Source organism: Bacillus rossius, chromosome 1 (assembly GCF_032445375.1).
Source record: "Bacillus rossius redtenbacheri isolate Brsri chromosome 1, Brsri_v3, whole genome shotgun sequence".
NCBI lineage: Eukaryota > Metazoa > Arthropoda > Insecta > Phasmatodea > Bacillidae > Bacillus > Bacillus rossius.
In genome coordinates, this window is record NC_086330.1 from 226,609,525 (window position 1) to 226,630,560 (window position 21,036).

The window sequence follows — 21,036 nt, forward strand, 5'->3', positions numbered from 1 at the left end:
CATTTGAACGGTAGGATGATTGTGGATGGGTAGCAGTGGAATTGTGTACATCTCACTGGGGTATGGTTGCCTGTCTACTGGGGCAGTCGGTACAGTTGACACAGGGGCTGTGTGTGACGGTACATGAGCTTGGCGGTCAGCTGACTCACTCATCGGGACTGGGGTGTAAACTAAGGTGCTCGATTCTATCTCGTAGTGTGGCAGTAGCCACCTCCATGTCCTCCAGTCTATGTTCGAGATGCTGGAGATGTCCTCGCACCTCCTCCCTAGCACTAGCTTGTCCCTGGTGTTCATTTGAGATCATGTTTCGTATGGATGTTACATGAGTCTCCAGACTGTCCACACGACTACTGTTCTGCGATACCTGCTCAGATATCTGTTGGACCTGTTCGTGTTGCTGGGCCAGCCTAACCTCAATGCTGTGTTCCAGGCTCTTTAATCCTGAGTTGGTCTGATCCCTCAGCGCTCCCAACTCAGCCGTAAGCTGCCCCATTTGAGTATTGTTCTGTTCTAATTTCGCATTTAGGGATGCATTATGCTGCTCCATTTGAGTATTACTCTGTTCAAGTTTCGCATTGTTCTGTTCTAATTTCGCATTTAGGGATGCATTATGATGCTCCATTTGAGTATTATTCTGCCGTAATAACTGCATGAGTGCTTCCAGTGTCACAGGTGATGTAGCAGTATTATCTGGCAATGGTGTTATGTTAGGGACAGTGGCCTCCTTTTCCTCCTGCTCCCCTGTTGCTGGTGACATGGGCCGCCCTAACCTCTCTGTCATGGTGGTAGAGTGATCACTAGGCCCCTCCACACAAGTGTTCCCTGGTGAACCCCCTGCTGATGATGTCGCCGTGTCACTTCCTGAATTCCCTGTGTTATCGCAGTCTTCACACATACTGTCACGCCTACTCCTGAGCGAGTATGTGGGGTGGTTGTGTGCCATGTTATTATAATGGATTAGATATACTATGCAGGATCAAATGACAACTTGAAATAAGGTGTGACAACTCAATGTCAACACACTCGGGCCCCACGTTTATGTGCGCCGCTTTCTATACTGTACTGCTGCTAAACTTGTTGGTGTATTCTTACTGCTGGCGCCAGTACCATTAATAGTACTCGTCGATTTATAAATAGACCCTTTTGTTGTGTGTGTGTTGTCGGGACAATATACACTGGCTGTCACTATTTTAAAAAATATATATATATATATATACATATATATACATATATATGTGTGTCAATGGTACTGTTATGCTCTTGTACTCTGACCCTTAGAAACATGCATAAAATGTTATTTATCATAAAACACACACTCTTGGACACAGGTAGCTAGGTAACATATATCAACACATAGGGATAAAATTCAGGTTTTTATTATTAAGAATAAAATGGCTATTCATCAGGGACAACTAACATATGTGTAGAGATAAAAATCAACATTAATATAATTAGATAAAAATCACAGAAAAACAATCCTAACGATACTGAACATGACTCGTGGATATGCGCTTATGTAAATTAAACATCAGGAAAATACGAAGCACACATGAATCGTTCACAAAAGTTCGTTAGTGTAAGTTTAGAAAATCAATCAAATGATATTTTTACGGACGCATTCTTACATAACAGAAAAATGTTTGAAATCATAGCACAATTAATTTGTATGATTACTATTTATGTTTATATTTGGGTTCGTATTTGCCTTGGCTTAACTCAGTTTATATGGTAGAGACACGAAACTTGTACTCCCATTTCACCTCTGGGTATCACAAAATAAAATAATAATTTAAATCTTGGAACTAACAATTCATGACGTAGTTCAGGATAATTGACACCTTTTACGTGAAAACTAATCAGTTTGTAGTCAAATCGGAGTTATTTACGACGAAATTACATACAGCTGGGTATGTCTATGGGCGATACAAAATGCAAGATCTTTACTTACAGATTTTCACTCCTAATAACATATCCGTCAGAATATGCCCTTATAATCTTACACATTATTTATTTATACGTCGTTTAAGCTCATCCTGAGTGTCGGATGGCATAATCTAGCTAGCTATATTTCAAATTTAAAATAGGCCTCGCGCCTTTGCGTCGGCATCAGACGCCTTCATACAACCATTCTTATTAATTAAGACGTTCTAGACGCCTCACATCTAAAACACGGCCTCTCATTGGCCGAAACCAAAATCGGTTAGCGTAATTTACAATATAAATACCGTAAATAACACTCATTAATACAATTGAAAACACAAAAATGCGGTAAATTTAAAACGAAAATTTCCAACAATGAAAATTTCTTTAAGTAATACCCCGAATAAAATCATCGTTTATTCGTTAAGTTCATTAGTCCTTAGAGGGGTATACTCAATTGGCTGTCCATATAAGTCCATTTCAGGTCATAGAGCATAGCTCTCGTAGATATACATAATTAATAAAAAATATATTTAAATAACTTTTGCGGGCGAACAATATACAAATTAAATAATAAAATTTCATAATAATAATAACAGTCAATATAATAAGTTTTTATAAATAATAATATCATTAAAATAAGTCATAACTTTCTGTGCATTATGAAAATAGTAACAGCACAGTAGGAACAGCAAGTGCCCGATTCAAATTTTCTTCTATATTTTAATTCCCAACAATAATTTAAATCATCTGAAATTGTTTACAAATTTGAATGTTCATTTACGTTTTACTTACCCACCTTTAGATGTCATGAATATAAAAGGCCAATCCACATTAGTACAATGGCAAACCAACAGGCAGTGCTAGCTGTATAACTATTCGGATATCGTACATACTTTAGAATGTACCTTTAAATTGTGGGTGCATTTGTTTAGGGATGTATGGACGTGAACTTAATGGACGCATCCCTAGGTATTCGGATACAGCCAATATTTCGGTCATCAGTGTAATAACAGTGATAGCACACACAAATCTGAGCATGTAAACTATTGCTTACTTAACAACGAATTTTTTAAAATTTCATTTGAAGGCTAGGTAACAGAAAGAATTCAATAACAACTTGCTCATCAACACAAATATATTTTTGACGTGACAACGTCTTATAAATCGATGAACGCCAGCTGCACGCACGAAAAAGTATGACTCATTATCCCGTTACGCTCATTGTACGCTTGCGCCGCATCTATCTCTCTTCCACTCGATTGGAACAACCATCGATTTGATTTTTTCGAGGCACATTAAACTTGAAACACTCCCATTTGTTTCCTACTATTCCTATCATCGTCATATCCTTAACAGAATAACACAAATTGGACGAAGTTAAATAGCAAATATGTATAAAAGTTATAGTTAAAATAATCTGTTCGTTAAAGTGATAAACATATTTGAATTAATCAGTGCACATAAAAGTAAATTTATCAATTAAATTGTAGATTTCATTTCACTCCTCCTTTGTACCCACACAAAATAGTGATAATTCAATAAAAATTATTCAATTTTATTCATAAAAGTATGCAATCATTTCATTAATGTTTTTTTATGACGTCACGTCAAACTATCGTCCGTAAATCGACTTTACAGACAACCAATTTTTTTCGTTAAAACCATTACTTCCTACATTGTAACACTTGGAACCGGTCTGAACCTGGGTCTGGAATGAGTTAATAGGCAGTCTTGTCACCAAGGTTGTCTGTGCTGTAGAATCTAGGTTTAAAGGTTGCCATTAACACTGAGAATCCTACTAACCCACTAATACTATAAATGCAAATGTGAGTTTGTTTGTTTGTTATGCTTTTACGCCTTAACTACGCAACCGATAAAAATCATTTTTTCTTACACGTTGTCAGAGGTGCAGAAAATGACATAGGATACCTGTCATCAAGAAATAAATTATATTTTAAAAAACATAAAGAACTTTAACAGCAAATCTAACAAATATGTCGCTGGACGTAGTTATTTTTTTTAGTTTATATTTTCACGTTGCGTAATGAAAAAAATTCAATAGCACTACATATTTTAATGTTCTTTTGACGTTAACACTGCTTCCAAATTAATTGTCATCAGATTTATGTGTATAAAATCTTAGAAAGTAGCCTTAATTACTAATACTTATTGCCTGATATTGGTAGGTCAAACAAGTCTTCAGGATTAGTTAAAACATTATTATTATTTTAATTTTCGATACACCCACGCCCAACATTCACCTCATCTGGTGTTTATTTTCGTAAATATGTTTTCGGAAAACTACAACAATATAATATTACTTTTTTTATCCTTCTTGTGTATGTATTCCTTTGCAAACTTTTAAAATGTACCATCTTATTAGTATGATCAATTACTTATTTCATTAAAATTTTAAAAAAAATTAAATACTTCTACAAATGATCACAACGAAATTGGTAACTTAACTGACGTTTCACTTAACTTATGTTTGCTTTAATAGGTGAATGTGGGGATACAGGGGATGGTTACTTGTCATAATAAACATAATGAACAGTTTAATATTGTAATTAGATCTTTGTCTAAATTTCATTTTCAAGAAGTAATGTGAAAATAAACAATATATCAGTGGGTTTATTAATCTTTGTTTTATCTTATAACACTAATTTCTTAACGTTTAATAAAATATTCTCAAACCTTTGGCGGATGTCTTCTAATTTCGTTATTACTATATTTCAGCGTGTTTTCACAATCAATCCACTTGCTTGATTTTTTTTTGTTTAACGGTAAGTTACTGAAAAGAGTTCAAAGTTTGTGGCACACAACGGAACAGTTAAAATTCTTTCACGAAAGTTGAATATAATAATGCCACGAAAACGACAAAAATATGAACGCGTTTTGAAAACTGGCTTGACTTCCGCTAGTTCATAATATTTTAGGCGTATGGTAAATTAATATAGACAGTTTGTTGGTGTCGTTCCCTTAAAAACATTTGGAAATTTAAAATGACCTGAAATAAATCTGTAACTTTTGGTTGGATTAGACATGTTTCCTTTCGACAATATGTCCACCTAGAGGTGGGTCGAAAAGTATCAACCTAATACTTTGTCACTGATACGCGCCTGTATCAGGAACGGCAAACGAGTACACTTAAAAGTATCAAGTACTTTAGTATCAGTTCAGAATTCGCCTGGAACAACACCACGGCCAATGTGCGCGTGCGCAGAACCCGATCGCAGATGACGGTCACTTGGGCGGAGCTTGTGAAAGGGGAGGGAGCAGGAACGACGAATAAGGGATAAAGAAGGGAAATAATGTAGGGGAGGAAGCGCAGGGGAAGGCGTTGAAGGAGAGGCGCAATACGAAATTGTTACGAGTCGTTTGGTTATTGTCCCACATCAAAATACGCTCAGTGCGCAGTGCGTGCACAGTCTCGTTCAATAATAAAACTAATGAAATTTTAATATTAAAAAGTTCATTAATACAAGATATAATATTTATATTTGTGCACCTACCAGCTATGAAAATGCAAATAAATTCTCAGTTGACACTAATAACAGATGTAATCAACATATGGACTTTTTTTTTTCTCGAAAACAATTAGTAACTAGTGTTTTCATACATTAAAAGATTACGATTTTATCAAAAATTAAAAATAAAAAAAACAGATACGTACATTAGTGAGCATACTATATCAATGTTTACGTTTCAAATGTTTCTTCAGATTAGTCGAAGATGATTTATAACTCAGTTTTTGTTTACACAAATTACAATTAGCAAACTCATTATTTTCCGTAAAAAAAATTCCACACAAATGAAGTCTTTTTCCTGCACTTATTCATTCCTTATTTCACAATAAAGATACTAACTACAAAGCATGACAGCCCGCAACAATGTACATGGTGGATTAATACACGGCCAGGACGAACTGCAGTGAATGTTGAACTGATTGATACTGGCTGTATCAGGCGGGCATGAGAGTAACAGAGGTAGAGAATTATCGGGCGTGATGAATAATGTATCAGAGACACCGATACCTTTTTACGCTGGTGATGATGGCACGGAGGATGTGTACCCTGTAACGAGAATGCTGATACCTTGTCGCTTCCTGGGACCGCTACTGCTCTGATACAAAAGTATCAGATACTTGTAACTAGGTACATTTCTGTATCAGTATAAGGTTGGAACAGATACCGAAAATTGCTGTAACAACCCACCTCTATGTCCACCCAGGGATTATGGCAACGTCGCTGTTAGTTACCTCTAGCATCCTTACTATATTACCAGTTTCTACAGTGCGACTAGTTGCCTAGACCCCACCTTGCGAATTGTCATTTCCGGCTCTTGGAAGGAGTTGCCAACGTCGTTCGACCATACGAATTTAAACCACGCCTCAGTTATTTGTAGCAGCCAACCGAAGGCCAGTCGCACCCTTCACCAACAACCTCAACCAACAACCAACTCTTCTTATTCAATGGCATTTCCACTTGCAAAATGCCGAAATATCATCGGTTTCTCACTTATTCCGATCAATGGAATTAAAGATTACATTTAATGTTCAGATTAAGCTGTCGCGCCTTGTTAGGGGCTTGTTGTTCTTTTATCCATACAAGTTCTTTGACGATACAACAAGCCCATTTTTTTAAAAATTTATTTGGGGTGAACAAATTCCCGTTTTCGCCGCTGGTGCACATCTCTTAATAATCCTGAAAACTATCCTGTGATGGCGTGCAGTTGACTCATTTACCCGTCGCTAGATGGCAGCAGTGTTAACTGTACACGAGAGATCGCTTGCACAAGTCAGTTGCATATGAATTTATAATCAAATGTAATTTATTTGCTTTTATAAATCCATAATCCATTGAAGTATCAAAACCGTTGCATGACTTTTTCTCTTCCTACCTCCACCCCCCTCACCAATGGGTCTTAAATAAACAAGAAGTCAGCATCTCACACAGACCTGTGATTTCACACGAACATTGTTTGCATTTCGGAGATACCTGGATGGGGATGAGTCACGTAATTGTTGCACTAATTCGCTGCCATTCCTCGTGTTTAAAGTGTTGGCGAATAAGGGGATTGGGAGGGGGGGAGTGAAAACAAGGTGGGGTGAACTTGCTGGCTAGCACAAAATGACTGTTTAGTGTTTACAGACCAGCTAAGACTCAATCTACAATGTTCTTATTTATCATTAACACATCCTGGTATACCAACATCACAATAACATAAAACTTCAATCAATCACAATGTGAATTACTTAACACGTGAAGTAACTGGGTATGTAATAGTATTATATCGATTTAAAGTGATTAGCCTATAGCTTAGAAATGGCTAAGTTAATAATATAATGGTTTATTGTACTTTTTTAATTATCTGTTAGGGTGACTTCTTTGTTATGGCTGCCGTTATCTATCTCGGCCTCTGCAAGGCCCGTTCTACAATTCCACGGATGCGGAACACGGATCACGTAAGCCGAAACGTAAAGTAGTCTGTGTTCATTCCACAGTTGGACGTATCCGGTCACGGAAACATACGGATTCGCGGAAGAAAGCTCGTCAACTCCCAACTATTGCGTGCCCGTGAATCCGTATATAGCCAATAGGAAGCAAGTATTTTGACAATATTTTGGTTTAGAAGAAAACGGTGGAGATAAACAACTGAACAAAATAAGTTTTCGGCACTTTATCTTTTTTTTTTAATATTAATAAGGTAAACAAAGAGTTATAGTATTTGATATTCACATTAAAAACATAAAGTAATATGCATGGTTTTTGATGTATTTTGTAATCATAAAAGATTTAACATATTAATTAAATATTATTTATAATTATAAAACAATAAACAAATATCAGATGCACGTTGAATATTTTATAAAACGTAGGATTTTCGTTGTTTACAAAACAATAATTATCTTTGGTTTTTCAAAGGTTGCCATTCATTACTTTTGTGTTGTAAAACAAATTTTTGTCCCAGCCGTCTAGTTTGCTCCGCTTACGTGTTCCGTGTCGGAGCTTTTACGTGTCTGTGTCATTGTAGAACACGCCTAAGAACGAGTCGGGCTACGCCACGTGTTTCGTATTTTAACATGTATGCTCATCTACGAGACATTTACGGCCACAGCAGTATCGTGACACCTGATGTAGTAATGAAGGGATGGCGGAATGGAAGAACCGAATCTATTCACTAGTTAACTGCAGCCTATACTACTTTTGCTAAAAAGAAAAGTCGGGAGTGACCCAAAAGTTAATCGCACTCCAGTTTTTTTTTTGCAATAAAGTGAACGGTATGACCGTTTATGTTTCAAAGTTAAGTAATTCTAAGCGCCTAATTATAGTATCATTATTATAGACCCACTGTTAATGATAGTAATGTGTAAGAAATGCTGAATGTAAATTATTTAATTTGAGAAAAAACGGCACAATTGAGGTTAATGTGGTTATTTTTTGCGTGCGAGGTATTGGGACGAGGGAGCGATAAGGGACACGGTTATACGCACCAAGTGTACCTTCGCCTCAACAACAACCAAGTAGCAACCAAATAATAAAATATTTATTTATTTGTCTTTGGAATGGCGATGTTAAGGCATAGCCTTCTCTTAATATGTATAAAAGTTCAATGCAAGACAATATTGTTATATTTTGTAATAGGGCTGTCTGAAAACACAGTTTTTGACTGTTTGAGGACTCCGAAACTTTATTTATAGTACGCGTGATGTCTTGAAAGTAGGTCTACATACTCCTTCTCGTCTGAAGTACACAAGTTGTTGACAATAGGTAGAATGGTCTCGTAAAGAAAACGTGTATTTCGTACACATTTCTGTACACAAACGTACTTAAAAAAAGAAAATTAAAAGGACTGAACATAAATAAGTAATTAAATACCCTGGGCGCTTGTTCAACTATAATACTGAGCTGGGAAAACCATAGAAATGACATACAACAAATGTTAATTCACTAATAAATATGAAAGATTTACTTTATTGATTAAACAAATCAAAAGTACAATCAGTCTCCAGTTAATAAATAGGAATAAATTAAGCTCAAATATTAACTAACTAATGTTGATCATAATCTATAGAACAGTGTGTAGAAAATCCAGATATTTCAGAAAACCAAAAAAAAATTAAATTAATTATTTAATTTATTTAAATATGTCAGATTCTAATTGTTAATTATAAATATTCCGGTTAGCTCAAGCATGAGATTCTAGCACTCTGGACCTCTGGACCTGTGTGAATAAGACTGTTTGTGTTGTAGAAAAAAAGTTATCAAAGTTAATGTTTATTCAATGCACATCACTTATTTACCGTCGGATAGTCAATTTTACTGTCTCGGCGTTACGATTACTGCAAAAATACGTTGGCGTCCCTAGTGATTAACCACGACAGTCATGCCTGGTTGATAGTAGAAAGTTGCCAGTTATATTATTGTCGTAACTCACGGTAAAATGCGTCCCGCAACTTGCCTTCAATAGTTGTGGTAACTCACGTTTTTCCTTCGGAAAAACGTATAATTCGTAGTAAAATCACTTAATAATAGTCCGCCAAACTATTATATTCCCAGCGGGAATTATCTTGAAACACATGTGGCGTCATTTAATCACTCTTTTTGACGTGACAACGTCTAATAAATCGATGGACGCCGGCTGCACGCACGAAAAAGTGTCCCGTAACGCACATTGTCCTACTACGGATGTTCCACTACGGATGTGTCCTGTTATGCTCATTGTACGCATGCGTGGCATCTCTCTTCCACTCGATTGGAACAACCATCGATTTGACTTTTCAATCAAGTTTTCGTCGTTTGAATTATTAATATTATGTAATTTAACGATCGTCCACCGATTTTCAGCACAATCGGTACGGTTATTTAAAAGTAATGTTGAAAATTCAAATACGTTTTTAACGAACAATGATGTTTTACAGTTACACATAATAATTCAAATTACACCCGGGATCTTTTGCACAATGTTTTAAAACATATTGTAACATATTAAAATAAGTTTGGTGTATTTGGGATGCGTATTTGTTATAAAATCGTGTTATAAAAACGAAATATTATTCCCCTATCGTGTTGTCATCTACGGTGACGGACGTGAACCGAATGAATCGCGATATCTATCCGCTATCGCGGGAACCAGGCACTCCTTAATACATATTTACCTTTATTTTATTGCGATGGGCGTTATTATTAATGAATTATAAATAAAATTTCGTGGCCGGGGCCACAATTTCATATCATTTTGAGCACTGGAAGTAATAAAAACATAAATATTCTCGACGGATTTTAATCTCTGGTTTTCATTGCTTATTACAACAACAATTTCGGCAATAAAGGTAAATTATTTTTGCATTTTAAAAATCTGATTGCTAGTAGAATTTCAAGTATTTATTATTTTATTATTAAAAAAGTAGCATCTGTCGGTGAGTGCAGTAATCATAGGTTATGTTAGATATTTGATTACAGTTTATTTATATGAAAACTTGTTCATAATTATATTTAAACGAAAAGTTAATAAGGTTTTTATTGATTATTTCACCAACAATTTCGGCAATAAAGGTTAATTATTCTTGCATTTTAAAAATCTGATTACTAGTACATTTTCAAGTATTTATTCTTTTATTATTAAAAAAAGTAGCATCTGTCGGCGAGTGCAGTAATAATAGGTTATGTTACAATTGACTAAATAATTATGGTGATTCATATAATTGATAGATATTTTATTACAGTTTATTTATATGAAAACTTGTTCATAATTCTATTTAAACTTTATAGCTAAACGCCAGTTTTTAAAATTAATTACAAGTCATGTACACGTGAACTGTTTCGTCGACTTTTTATAAAGTGAAGTGAAAAGTTAATGTGGTTTTCATTGCTTATTACAACAACAATTTCGGCAATAAAGTTTAATTATTCTTGCATTTTAAATATCTAATTACTAGTATAATTTCAAGTATTTATTCTTAAATTATCAAAATAAAAATGATTAAATTTTATTCATAAAAGTATGCAATCATTTAATCAATGGTTTGTTATGACGTCACGTTAAACTTTCGTCTGTAAACCGACTTTACAGACAACCAATATTTAAGAAGTCGTAACTCTGCAGAATTACAGCATATATTTAATCATTTAATTCATACATAATTACTTGGTTATTAGATATGTCAAATTACATTTTCACTTTAAAAACGCAATAAACAAGCTACTCGGCTATAGGAAATGTGCATATTTGAACAAAAGCTAATGCTCATACTGAAGTCCAGCCAAAAGTGTGATAATTTTGCCGCACAGAAACATGATATTTAAGATTTACAGAGCCAATTATTGCTCAACTAATCTTCAAGAATAATTGCAATCATACAAACTGGTATGCTAAAAAAATCTCATTGATCCACAGAGCAGCTTTGTTTACTACTACAAATGGCTATTGCTTATTGACACTGTAGCATCTTGTGGCAAAAATATAACACTGAATATGATTTTTCAGCAAAGGTAATTATTTATTTCGAAGGAAATTAAAAAAATTAACAGATTAGCATTAAATTACGCAGTGCTGTTGAAAGTATTACAAGAACAGCAGGACGCACATACATCATGTCTGCCAACATTACACAAGAAGTACGAAAATTTGAGCACGGACTTTTAGTCACGTGTAAATTTTGAATTCCCGCGGTAAAGTGGTCTGGCAAGTACGTCATACGCGATTGACCAATAACAACAAAATAGCGGGATGAAATGAACTGGTTATATAGACCATGATTGATGACCGAAATATTATCCCTAACTTTCTGCCTTTGCCCAAACAAAATTGATTTTAAGAACTCCATTAGTGTAGATACTTTTGTATTCATGAACACTCAAGTATAATTTGGCAGTAGGCATAATATTTCTGAAATATAAAAAATTAAATTTAAAATACATACTATGTTTTTAATTGTCAAGTCCAGTCCCGTAAATCAAAAGACATTTTCAGAGATATTTTACAAAACATATTGTTCACACTAAAATTTATTTTCAGTTGACATTATCCAGTTATTCGCAACACAGATATGGGTAGTATATCTTTCTAAAAGAAAATATATTATAATTCATCATAAATTCATATACAAATGTTTTATGCACGCCATCTCTCGTGTACAGATAACACTGCTGCCATCTAGCAACGGGTAAATGAGTCAACTGCACGCCCTTAGCGGATACTTTTCCGAATGGATAGTTTTCAGGATTATTATGAGATGTGCAACAGCGGCGAAAACGGGAATGGTAACCATTCAGGCTGCGGGCATTTTTCAGGATTTTTAAAGTAAGTGCATTGTCAAATAAACCCGGAATGGTAACCATTCACACTGCGGGAACTTTTCAGTATTTTTAAATTAAGTGCATTGGCAAGGAAAACCGGAATGGTAACCATTCAGGACTTTAGGAGCTACTTTTATATCTACACACACAAAACTGGTCAGCGGATACTTTTCCGTATTTTGCAGACTAACACGGAAAACTATCCAATCCGGAATGGTAACCATTCACACTGTGGACCCTTTTCCGGATTTTTTTCTAGTAGCACATTTGCAGTAAAAGCCGGAATGGTAACCATTCATACAGTGGATATTTTCAGGATTTGCAATTATACAATATTTGCCAGTAAATCATGAATGGTAACCATTCGGCATTGCTCTGGGCACATGAGGATGTATAATTTACGGAATGGTAACCATTCCGATTGGATACTTTTCAGTCGCCCCCTTTTATATCTGCGCACACAAAACTGGAATGGTTACCATTCCGACAGCGGATACTTTTCCGTATTTTGCAGACGAACACGGAAAACTATCCAATCCGGAATGGTAACCATTCGCACTGAGGACACTTTTCCGGATTTTTTCTAGCAGCACATTTGCAGTAAAAGCCGGAATGGTAACCATTCATACAGTGGATACTTTTCAGGATTTGCAATTATACGATATTTGCCAGTAAATCCTGAATGGTAACCATTCCGGATTGCTCTGGGCACATGAGGATGTATAATTTAAGGATTGGTAACCATTCTGATTGGATACATTTCAGCCCCCCCTATTTTACTCGCGTAGTGACATAGCGCCCTGTGTGGCCGTAGCTTTGGATTACAGTGTGCATTTCAATGGGCATTTACTATCTCTTTCCAATGCACAATTTCTGTCATTAGCGCTGTCCTTGTTTCGGTATGCTCTGTTTGTGCCAGGCATACGCCATAGAGCACAAATTATTTAAGTCACGAATTTTTCATGCAGTAAAAATTGTATTAAATGTATCTGAAACATTGTATTTATTCAAGGAAAATTTAGAATGAGAATCTTGTAAATACATTTTACTGTTGCATATCATAAGAGCGTCATCTAATAATAATCAATTTTTATTTCTGACGAAATTTAATTGGAAGACACCAACAGGATTTCAAATGTTTGACAATGTTTTTAATATTATTTAATATTTAAAAAAATATAATTTTGAGAATATCACATAATTTAATGGAATATTTTGTTTTAAATAGTGATCGACAGCTACAAATCGTTTCTCCTGTAAATTAATAATTGGTGTTAACATTGAAGTATTTTCTTTCAGAATGACAACTGTAATGATACTAAGTAATAGTCTCAAAAAATCAATAAAAAGTAAAACTTAACAAATGAAAACCTATTATAAAACACGGTGTTTTTTTGGAAAGAAAGAGTTTTAATGTTGCGAAGCCGGGTAGTACCAATCTGGCAACAGGGTCGCTGACTGTTTGCACTGCGATCCAAGCGTGTGGCAGACTGCAGCTCGGAGCAGACCGGCGCTACACTCGCCTCGTCGTCTCTCCGCACGAATACACTTATATCTCCAAGCAAGTTCCAACACGCATGCATGCGGCAATGCATCTCGAACAAGGAGGTCGGAGACTGCACACATCTGAACAATCTACGACAGCAGTGCGGGTGAAGGCAGTTCACCGGCGAAAAACGGTCCAATTGGCGGCAGCAACGGTGACGTAATAATTCAAGATTGTCCCGTGACGTCAGATGGCGATCGGAACCTCGCACCTCGACCCAAATTCAGGCGCCGGGCCGACATGTGTACACTACTAATGCCTATGTGAAAATACAGAACTACAGATTTAGTAAAAATATAATCCGTTAAACAAATGAAACCAATCTCATCCCGTTATTTTTAACATAGATGTGAAAACCAAAATATTTTTAAAATTAAATTTATCTTAAATTTAAATTTGTCTTGGCAATGCTGATTTAGTGGATCTATGGCGTTGTTTTATTTATTTTTATTACACAAAACTTAAGATTGGTTATTTCTAATAATGAATACGCTACAGTAGTTAAGTTTTGTTTAGTAATATCCTTCCAATCTTGTATTGAGTTTGATTAAATCAAAAAATATTATTGTTAAATGTTAACATATATTTACAATTCTCACCCCTTAAGAAATATAATTTCAATAAGTAGTCAAATGAGTTGGTAGATTTGGCATGTTTATTAATAATACCGCATAACCTACATCCCGCTTAATTAGCTTCAGAGATAAGACTTTTATGATAAAACATAACTGAGCGCCTTTTAACCACTTCTGCGGTCGAATATATGAAAAGAGTAGATGGTAAAAGAAATGATATACAATCATGTAAAATACGTTATTCGTGATCAGTTTATAGCCTCCAGCCTAACTAACTTGGATTTATGATTTACCTCCGTTTATAAAAATAGTAAATACGCAGAACAAAATTCATTATGTTATGTTATTAATGCTCAATACAGATTTATTTGCTATGAAGATACGATTTTTATATTTAAACAAAACTTACCACCTTTCCCCCCTTAAAAATGAAATTAAAAAAATTAATAATTCGCAACTTTAAATGCTTATTGTTAATTCTTAATATATGAACCTTATATCTAGTAGATTTGGAAATATATGATTTTTACCACGCTTTTAATAACGTCACCTGTATGTAAGTAAAAATGAACTCTGTAAAAAAATCTTTACATTCAATTTTTACCCACTTTTTGACGTCCGAATGTGTTGAAATTATTCATACATATAAAGAACCTCTGACAATACAATATTTTGATAACTTAAGACCTTATTATAAGGGGCAGTTGGGGGGGGGGGTCAAAGGGTAAAGAAAAGCCACTAATTTCGAGATATGGGTAATAAACAGCCTTTTTGTGCATCCATGAGATCGGGGAATGGTAGGAATTTTCCCTGGGGTCTACTGTTACACTAAAAGACCCAAAGTTTGAAAATTTTAAATCTCAATGATTTTTCGATTTGGAGTGTATTTCCGATCCAAAAGGTCGGATTATGGTGGAAAATGTGCCCCGGGTTCATTAATGGCAATTTGGCTACTATATCTGAAATTATCTGGCCACTCTTCCGGCGTGATCAAGTGTATGACACGGACAGTCCACCAGTCCGTGTTGGTTTCGGCACAGACGGTGAACATATAATTAAACCCGTAGACGTTAAGTTTCCAGCGAAATACACTTACGGTAGGTACTGCTGAAAAGCGAATGTTGCCATTAATGCTGAGTTGGGCATCTACCGTGCATAAAATTCATGGCTGCACACTGTAGATTATGAAGTTGTTTATTTGTGATTGCGTATTTTCGATGCCAGACCGGCTTATGCAGTACTTAGTCGCGTAAGTCACTGGATGGTCTCCAAGTAGAACTTGATTACTTTAAGATAACAACAAATGTTCCATGTAATATTGACGCATTAACTGAAATGACTAAGTTACGCACTTTAAGAATTAATTTTATGTTCATTTTAACAAATACAAATAAAATAAACTTACCGTTAAAAAAATAAAAACACACTTTCATCGTTGAATGAACTAAACGTTACAAAATTTAATTCACATTTAAGTCTTTTGTTCATCAGCCAAATAATTCATATATGTATAACTAAAAGTGTGGGCTGATCTATTCTTTCAATATCGTAATGTCTATATCCCAAGATTAGTAATAGAAAATTTAAGACAAACTATAACACACACCTCCTGGCGGTAGAACCCGTGGAGGAGGGCAAGGGGGAGGGGGGGGCAGGGTTTCCCTGGCATTAAGGAGTACGAAAAAAACCATGTTTATGGAATAAATCGATAGAAGACTATAGGAAGATGGATATGTGGGATGATGCCTGGGATTTGATTTTAAGGGAATACTATCAAACTGAGTTGTATTTATTCTGAAATAATCCATAAATAATACAATGTTTGCTTGCTTTACATGTTTGCTTTTAAGAAATGAGTAAAAGCCTTTTACACGTGTAGCACCTAGTCTAGACAATAAGAATTACTCAAATGATAAGACCAATTCAAGGCCAGACAGAATTGTAAATAATTGTTTTACATATTTTCTCTTTGGGCAAATATATTTATTTTTAAATAGTCTTAAAATACCTGTCCCCTACAGTATCTTCTTCCATTAGTAGATGTGCTTTTATCTTAACATATTTTGCACGGTGCTGAGGTTGTGATTTCGGTGGGATTTATAATTTGGTTTAATTGTTGGATTATTTTAAAATTTATTTGATTTGGTTGGATATCCCGGATGGGTAGTAGCTGCGAGGAACTAGTGAGGAACGAGGCAGCCATAACATTATGGCGTTACTGCGCTTTGCATTATGTTCGTTCTACTCAGTCAAATATATTTTCGTGACGTGCTACTCCCGCTACTATTTGTGTTTCAGCAGTGTGCTCCTCGTGACGTCGCTTTTCTACTCACGCCACAGTGTACCAGTGTAGGAAGCGTAGTGACGTCGCGAGGAGCACTATGCACAAATAGTGAGTAGCGTTGAGTAGTGCGGTGACGTTATGAGAAGCACCTTACCCGGGTAAAGTGAATACCATGACAAACGTGGCGACGTCACAATAAACACTATGCACGGAAAGAATGAGGTTTCTGAGTAGCGCTGGGACGTTACTAGCAGCACTTTTCCCAGGCAAAGTAGCGTGGTTATGTTACCAGGAGCGCTCTGCCCGGACACACCTAGTATCGTGAGTAGCGCGGGTAATGGCATGAACACACTTCCCAGGCACAGCGATTAGCGTAAGTAGCAAGTTGCATTACGAGGAAAACTTTTCCCATGCCAGCTAATTGTTGGATAACAAGATGTTTGGACAAGGATTTATACAACATCAAAAACACCGCCGTTCTGTTTGTGGAGGATATTACGTATTGTAAATGTAATGCAAGATTTCTTACGTATTTTAAACGTTGTGATGCCTTCTTGCTATGAATATTTAAGTTTAACGAATATATTCCAGGACAGTGTTACTATGATAACGTTTCATTCAGCACACCAATACGTTTGTTACGTCCCCTAATATTTAAAATTAAAAAAAACTTAATATAGCCAAAAATTGGTTTAGTTGCCATCCTGACCACTTCGGCTCGTGGGTATAGCAGAAAAATAAAACACGTTCCATTACGAGTTTAGGTTTGACTTTGGGTATGAAAATTTATTACCCAGATCCAGACGGCTTAAGAGGGTGTTGAAATGTTATCTACACCGGGTTACCGGGGGCGGGCGCTAACATAAAAAATGCATGAAAACTGCTATGGAAATGCGACTGTGTGGGGCTGGCTTCAGTGCTGTCACCGTGCTACTAATGCTACTAGCTATTCCTGGGCAGAATCCTCGTCCAAATATCTTGTTTCCAACAACTAGCTGGCATGGGAAAAGTTTTCCTCGTAATGCACCTTGCTACTTACGCTAATCGCTGTGCCTGGGAAGTGTGTTCATGCCATTACTCGCGCTACTCACGATACTAGGTGTGTCCGGGCAGAGCGCTCCTGGTAGCATCACTGGTAAAACTTGTCTTTTTTTAATTACATAATTCTGAACTACACAAAATGCGCTTTAAGAAAAAAAGGGTTAATTTTCACTTAATTGCTATAGGCTAGTAATACAATAAATAAAACAGTTAATTGGTTTGGTTATTTCGTACTAGGTAAACCTAAGACTTTATTTTTTACTTACATTTAAAAAATCCTCTAAAAAACACCTACGCTTTTTAGGTAATGAATGTCAATAGATTATTTATAAATAAACTAACATTTCTTAGGTACTGCACACCTGTTAGCCTAAATGAAAATGCGAGATAGTTGTCTTTCACTTAAGATAAAAGTTTAATAAAGGCACTTTTACTATATTAAACTATGCTTTTTTCTTTCTCTCGCATGGTAAAAAAAAGGTTAGTTACTACTTCTCAAAGTATTCTTATAAGTAAGCAATCAATTAACATGTTTTAAAAAATGAGAATCGGTAGCATTTTAACGGAAATATTAGCACTATTTTAAATGTGAAATATCTCAAATATCTGTTTAAATAATGTAAAATTCTTAATTATATCATAAACAAACTATATTAAAGCAAACCCAAATTCTATAGTTATAATCGTATATTACTAGGTTTTCAAACTAACCTACCTAGGAAAATTCAGCCTCGTTTTCTAAAATAGCACTGTATTTTTTTTTTAGTAATAAAACAACTTAGTTACTTATATACTTTGAAAGTGATTTGTAGAAGATAAAATATTAGTCATTCACCATGTTACATAATTATTGTAGAGTAAACGGCTTTAATTTTTGTATATTTTCAGTATTTATTTAAATTGACTATAAATGTTAATTCCTACTCCGATATGCTTGACTTGGTCGGCAACTGCGTTTGCTGGTTGGCTGTTAGCAGTTTATTTATCGCGTGTATGGGGTAACTATATTTCTACTTCTGCTACAAATTGGCATACCCACTATAGTGCACATGGGTGTAACAGAAGGTACAGCAGGGATCAGGCATGGTGTGGGATGGGCTCACGGGCGCTCTGCCAGGCGCGAGACGCGTGACGTCACGCCGGCCGCAGGTGCACGTCTGAGCACGAGTGCTTCGCCACGAACAGTTCCGTGCTTAGAGCTTTGTCAAGTCGAACACTCTAAAGAAAATATTGTCATGCCCGCTCGTTTTTGGCGTCATTAGCCACACCTGTGTTTCTCAAGCCGCGCAAACAACTCTCCACGGCGTGTCTCGGTGCTGGTGTATATATGCAGCTAGGTGTAAGGCTACTGCGTGCCCCAGTGGGCCTGTCTTCGGGAGGTCCAAACTCCACCGAGATCACCTCTCTGCTGTCCTTTCAACTAATTTGTCTAGTACATCATATTTAGTCCTGAATTTTATTAAATTTATATTTATTCATTTTCAAATATGTTTTCAATAAGCCTATAAACGAACATTGGTAAACACTGGGTGACTAACACTATCACTTTATTTAAAGTGCAAAATTCATCATTTCCAGTATCTCCTTAAATATTAAGCCTATCAAAAATTTATATGATCAAAGGTTTTGCATTTTCAGTTATATTTTATTATAAATCCAGGGTGTCCCGTTAAAGCCGAGAACAGTTGAAAGGCAAGTAAATCTCGGCTCTCAATAAAAAATTATAATAAATGAATTTCGCTAATTATACTGTAAAATAATTACTTTGCTAACTTAGCAAGTTATATGAAAGGATAGCTATTATATCAAATACCTTGCTAAGTTATAAAAGTAATTTTTTTTACACCGTGGATAGCCAAAGTTATTAGATTAATAATTGTTGACGCAAATGATCCCCATTCCCCGGGCACACCCAAAAGTAGAGCATGTTTGAAATTTATTTTGAATTGTTATTAATGATTGCGTATCAAAAAGGTTTAGTCACTCTAGGTATCTAATAATTTTTTGCAGGCTGGGGACTTAAAACTTTTGGAAGAATGCCTATAAATTTAAACTGCGAAACTTTTTGAACTTTGGTTTTTTTATTATTTATAACCTGAATTTACTGACCACTTGACTGATGTTGCGATATGGGGCATTGTGAATGTAATTAAAATAACACATGAGATATGAGATATGAGATATGAACTGTGGCGCAGGTGCACGTGTACTTCTCGGCGCTGCCCGAGGACAAGGTGCCGTACGTGAACTCGGCGGGCGAGCGCAGCCGCGTGAGGCAGCTGCTGCAGCAGCTGCCGCCGCACGACAACGAGGTGCGCTACTGCCACGGCCTCAGCGACGAGGAGCGCAAGGAGCTGCGCCTGTTCTCGGCGCAGAGGAAGAGGGAGGCGCTGGGTCGCGGCGCCGTCAGGCAGCTGTGCGCCGCCATGGCCTGCGACTCGGTGCGTGCCGGCGTGGCCGTATTTCACACATTACATACAGCATGGAGCTGCCCCGAGTTCACTTCAGATTCGTTGCTGGTTTCCTTTCCATTAGTATTTATATTACAACAAGTATCAGAGCCTCTTTCCCAACTGTGCATTTCTTCAAGTCTATTTTCTTTTACCTAGACTTTTTTTTGGCTATCTAATTCAGATTTGCATTGCATGCAAAGCCGAACTCCCCAACCATGCCAAACTCTAGTCTACGAAATCGGCTTTACATTTAGCTACACACAGCCATTCTGCTACATGAATGGCTACGCACATGTTTCTCTGAAGTATTTAAAACTATACAAAGCGTAAGTTAGTTTTTAAAGTAAAAACAAATGATTAGAAAAACCTTTGCTGCAAGGGGTTGAAAAAATAAGGGTTATAATTTTAAAAAATCATAACTCTCTCAGTAGGCATACATTCAAATCCATTCAAATTGTTTGTGATGCTTATAATTTTTACCTAAAACTTTTTTTCTGAAACTATTTTTGATAATACAAACCATAACTGCAAGGGGTTGAAAAAACCTGGGATTTAAATAAGAAAAGTAAACTTCCCTACCATGTACTCTATCGAATTAATGTTTCTTTTAGTTTAACTTTTTAAATATTGTTTAAAATTTTGTCCAAGGTAAATTTTATATCATAAAACATAAAAAAAATATATCAAGGGTAGAAAGACCAAATGTCATTACTCTTTTTAATAAATAAACTATCGCATTCATTATAATTTATTGTTAATCTCCTACACATTATGTAACATCTTTGGCTGAAACAAGTTTTGATAAAATGAACTATTACCGTAAAAACAGGGGTTCAACTTAAAAAAATAACTTTGTTAGTATCAAATTCTTCAGAATTTATTAATGACCTTCTTTATACTACCTTAATCCTTTGTC

At 35.7% G+C, this 21,036-nt stretch overlaps 1 protein-coding gene across 1 annotated transcript in view; it reads left to right on the forward strand.

The window, feature by feature from the left end:
* The window catches only part of LOC134527334 (protein espinas-like), a 1,109,625-nt gene that overhangs the window by 970,997 nt on the left and 117,592 nt on the right, over positions 1-21,036 (forward strand). Inside the window, exon 5 of the mRNA XM_063359914.1 lies at positions 19,866-20,108. Within this exon, the coding sequence (XP_063215984.1) occupies positions 19,866-20,108 (243 nt within the window). The remainder of the gene's footprint in view (positions 1-19,865; positions 20,109-21,036) is intronic.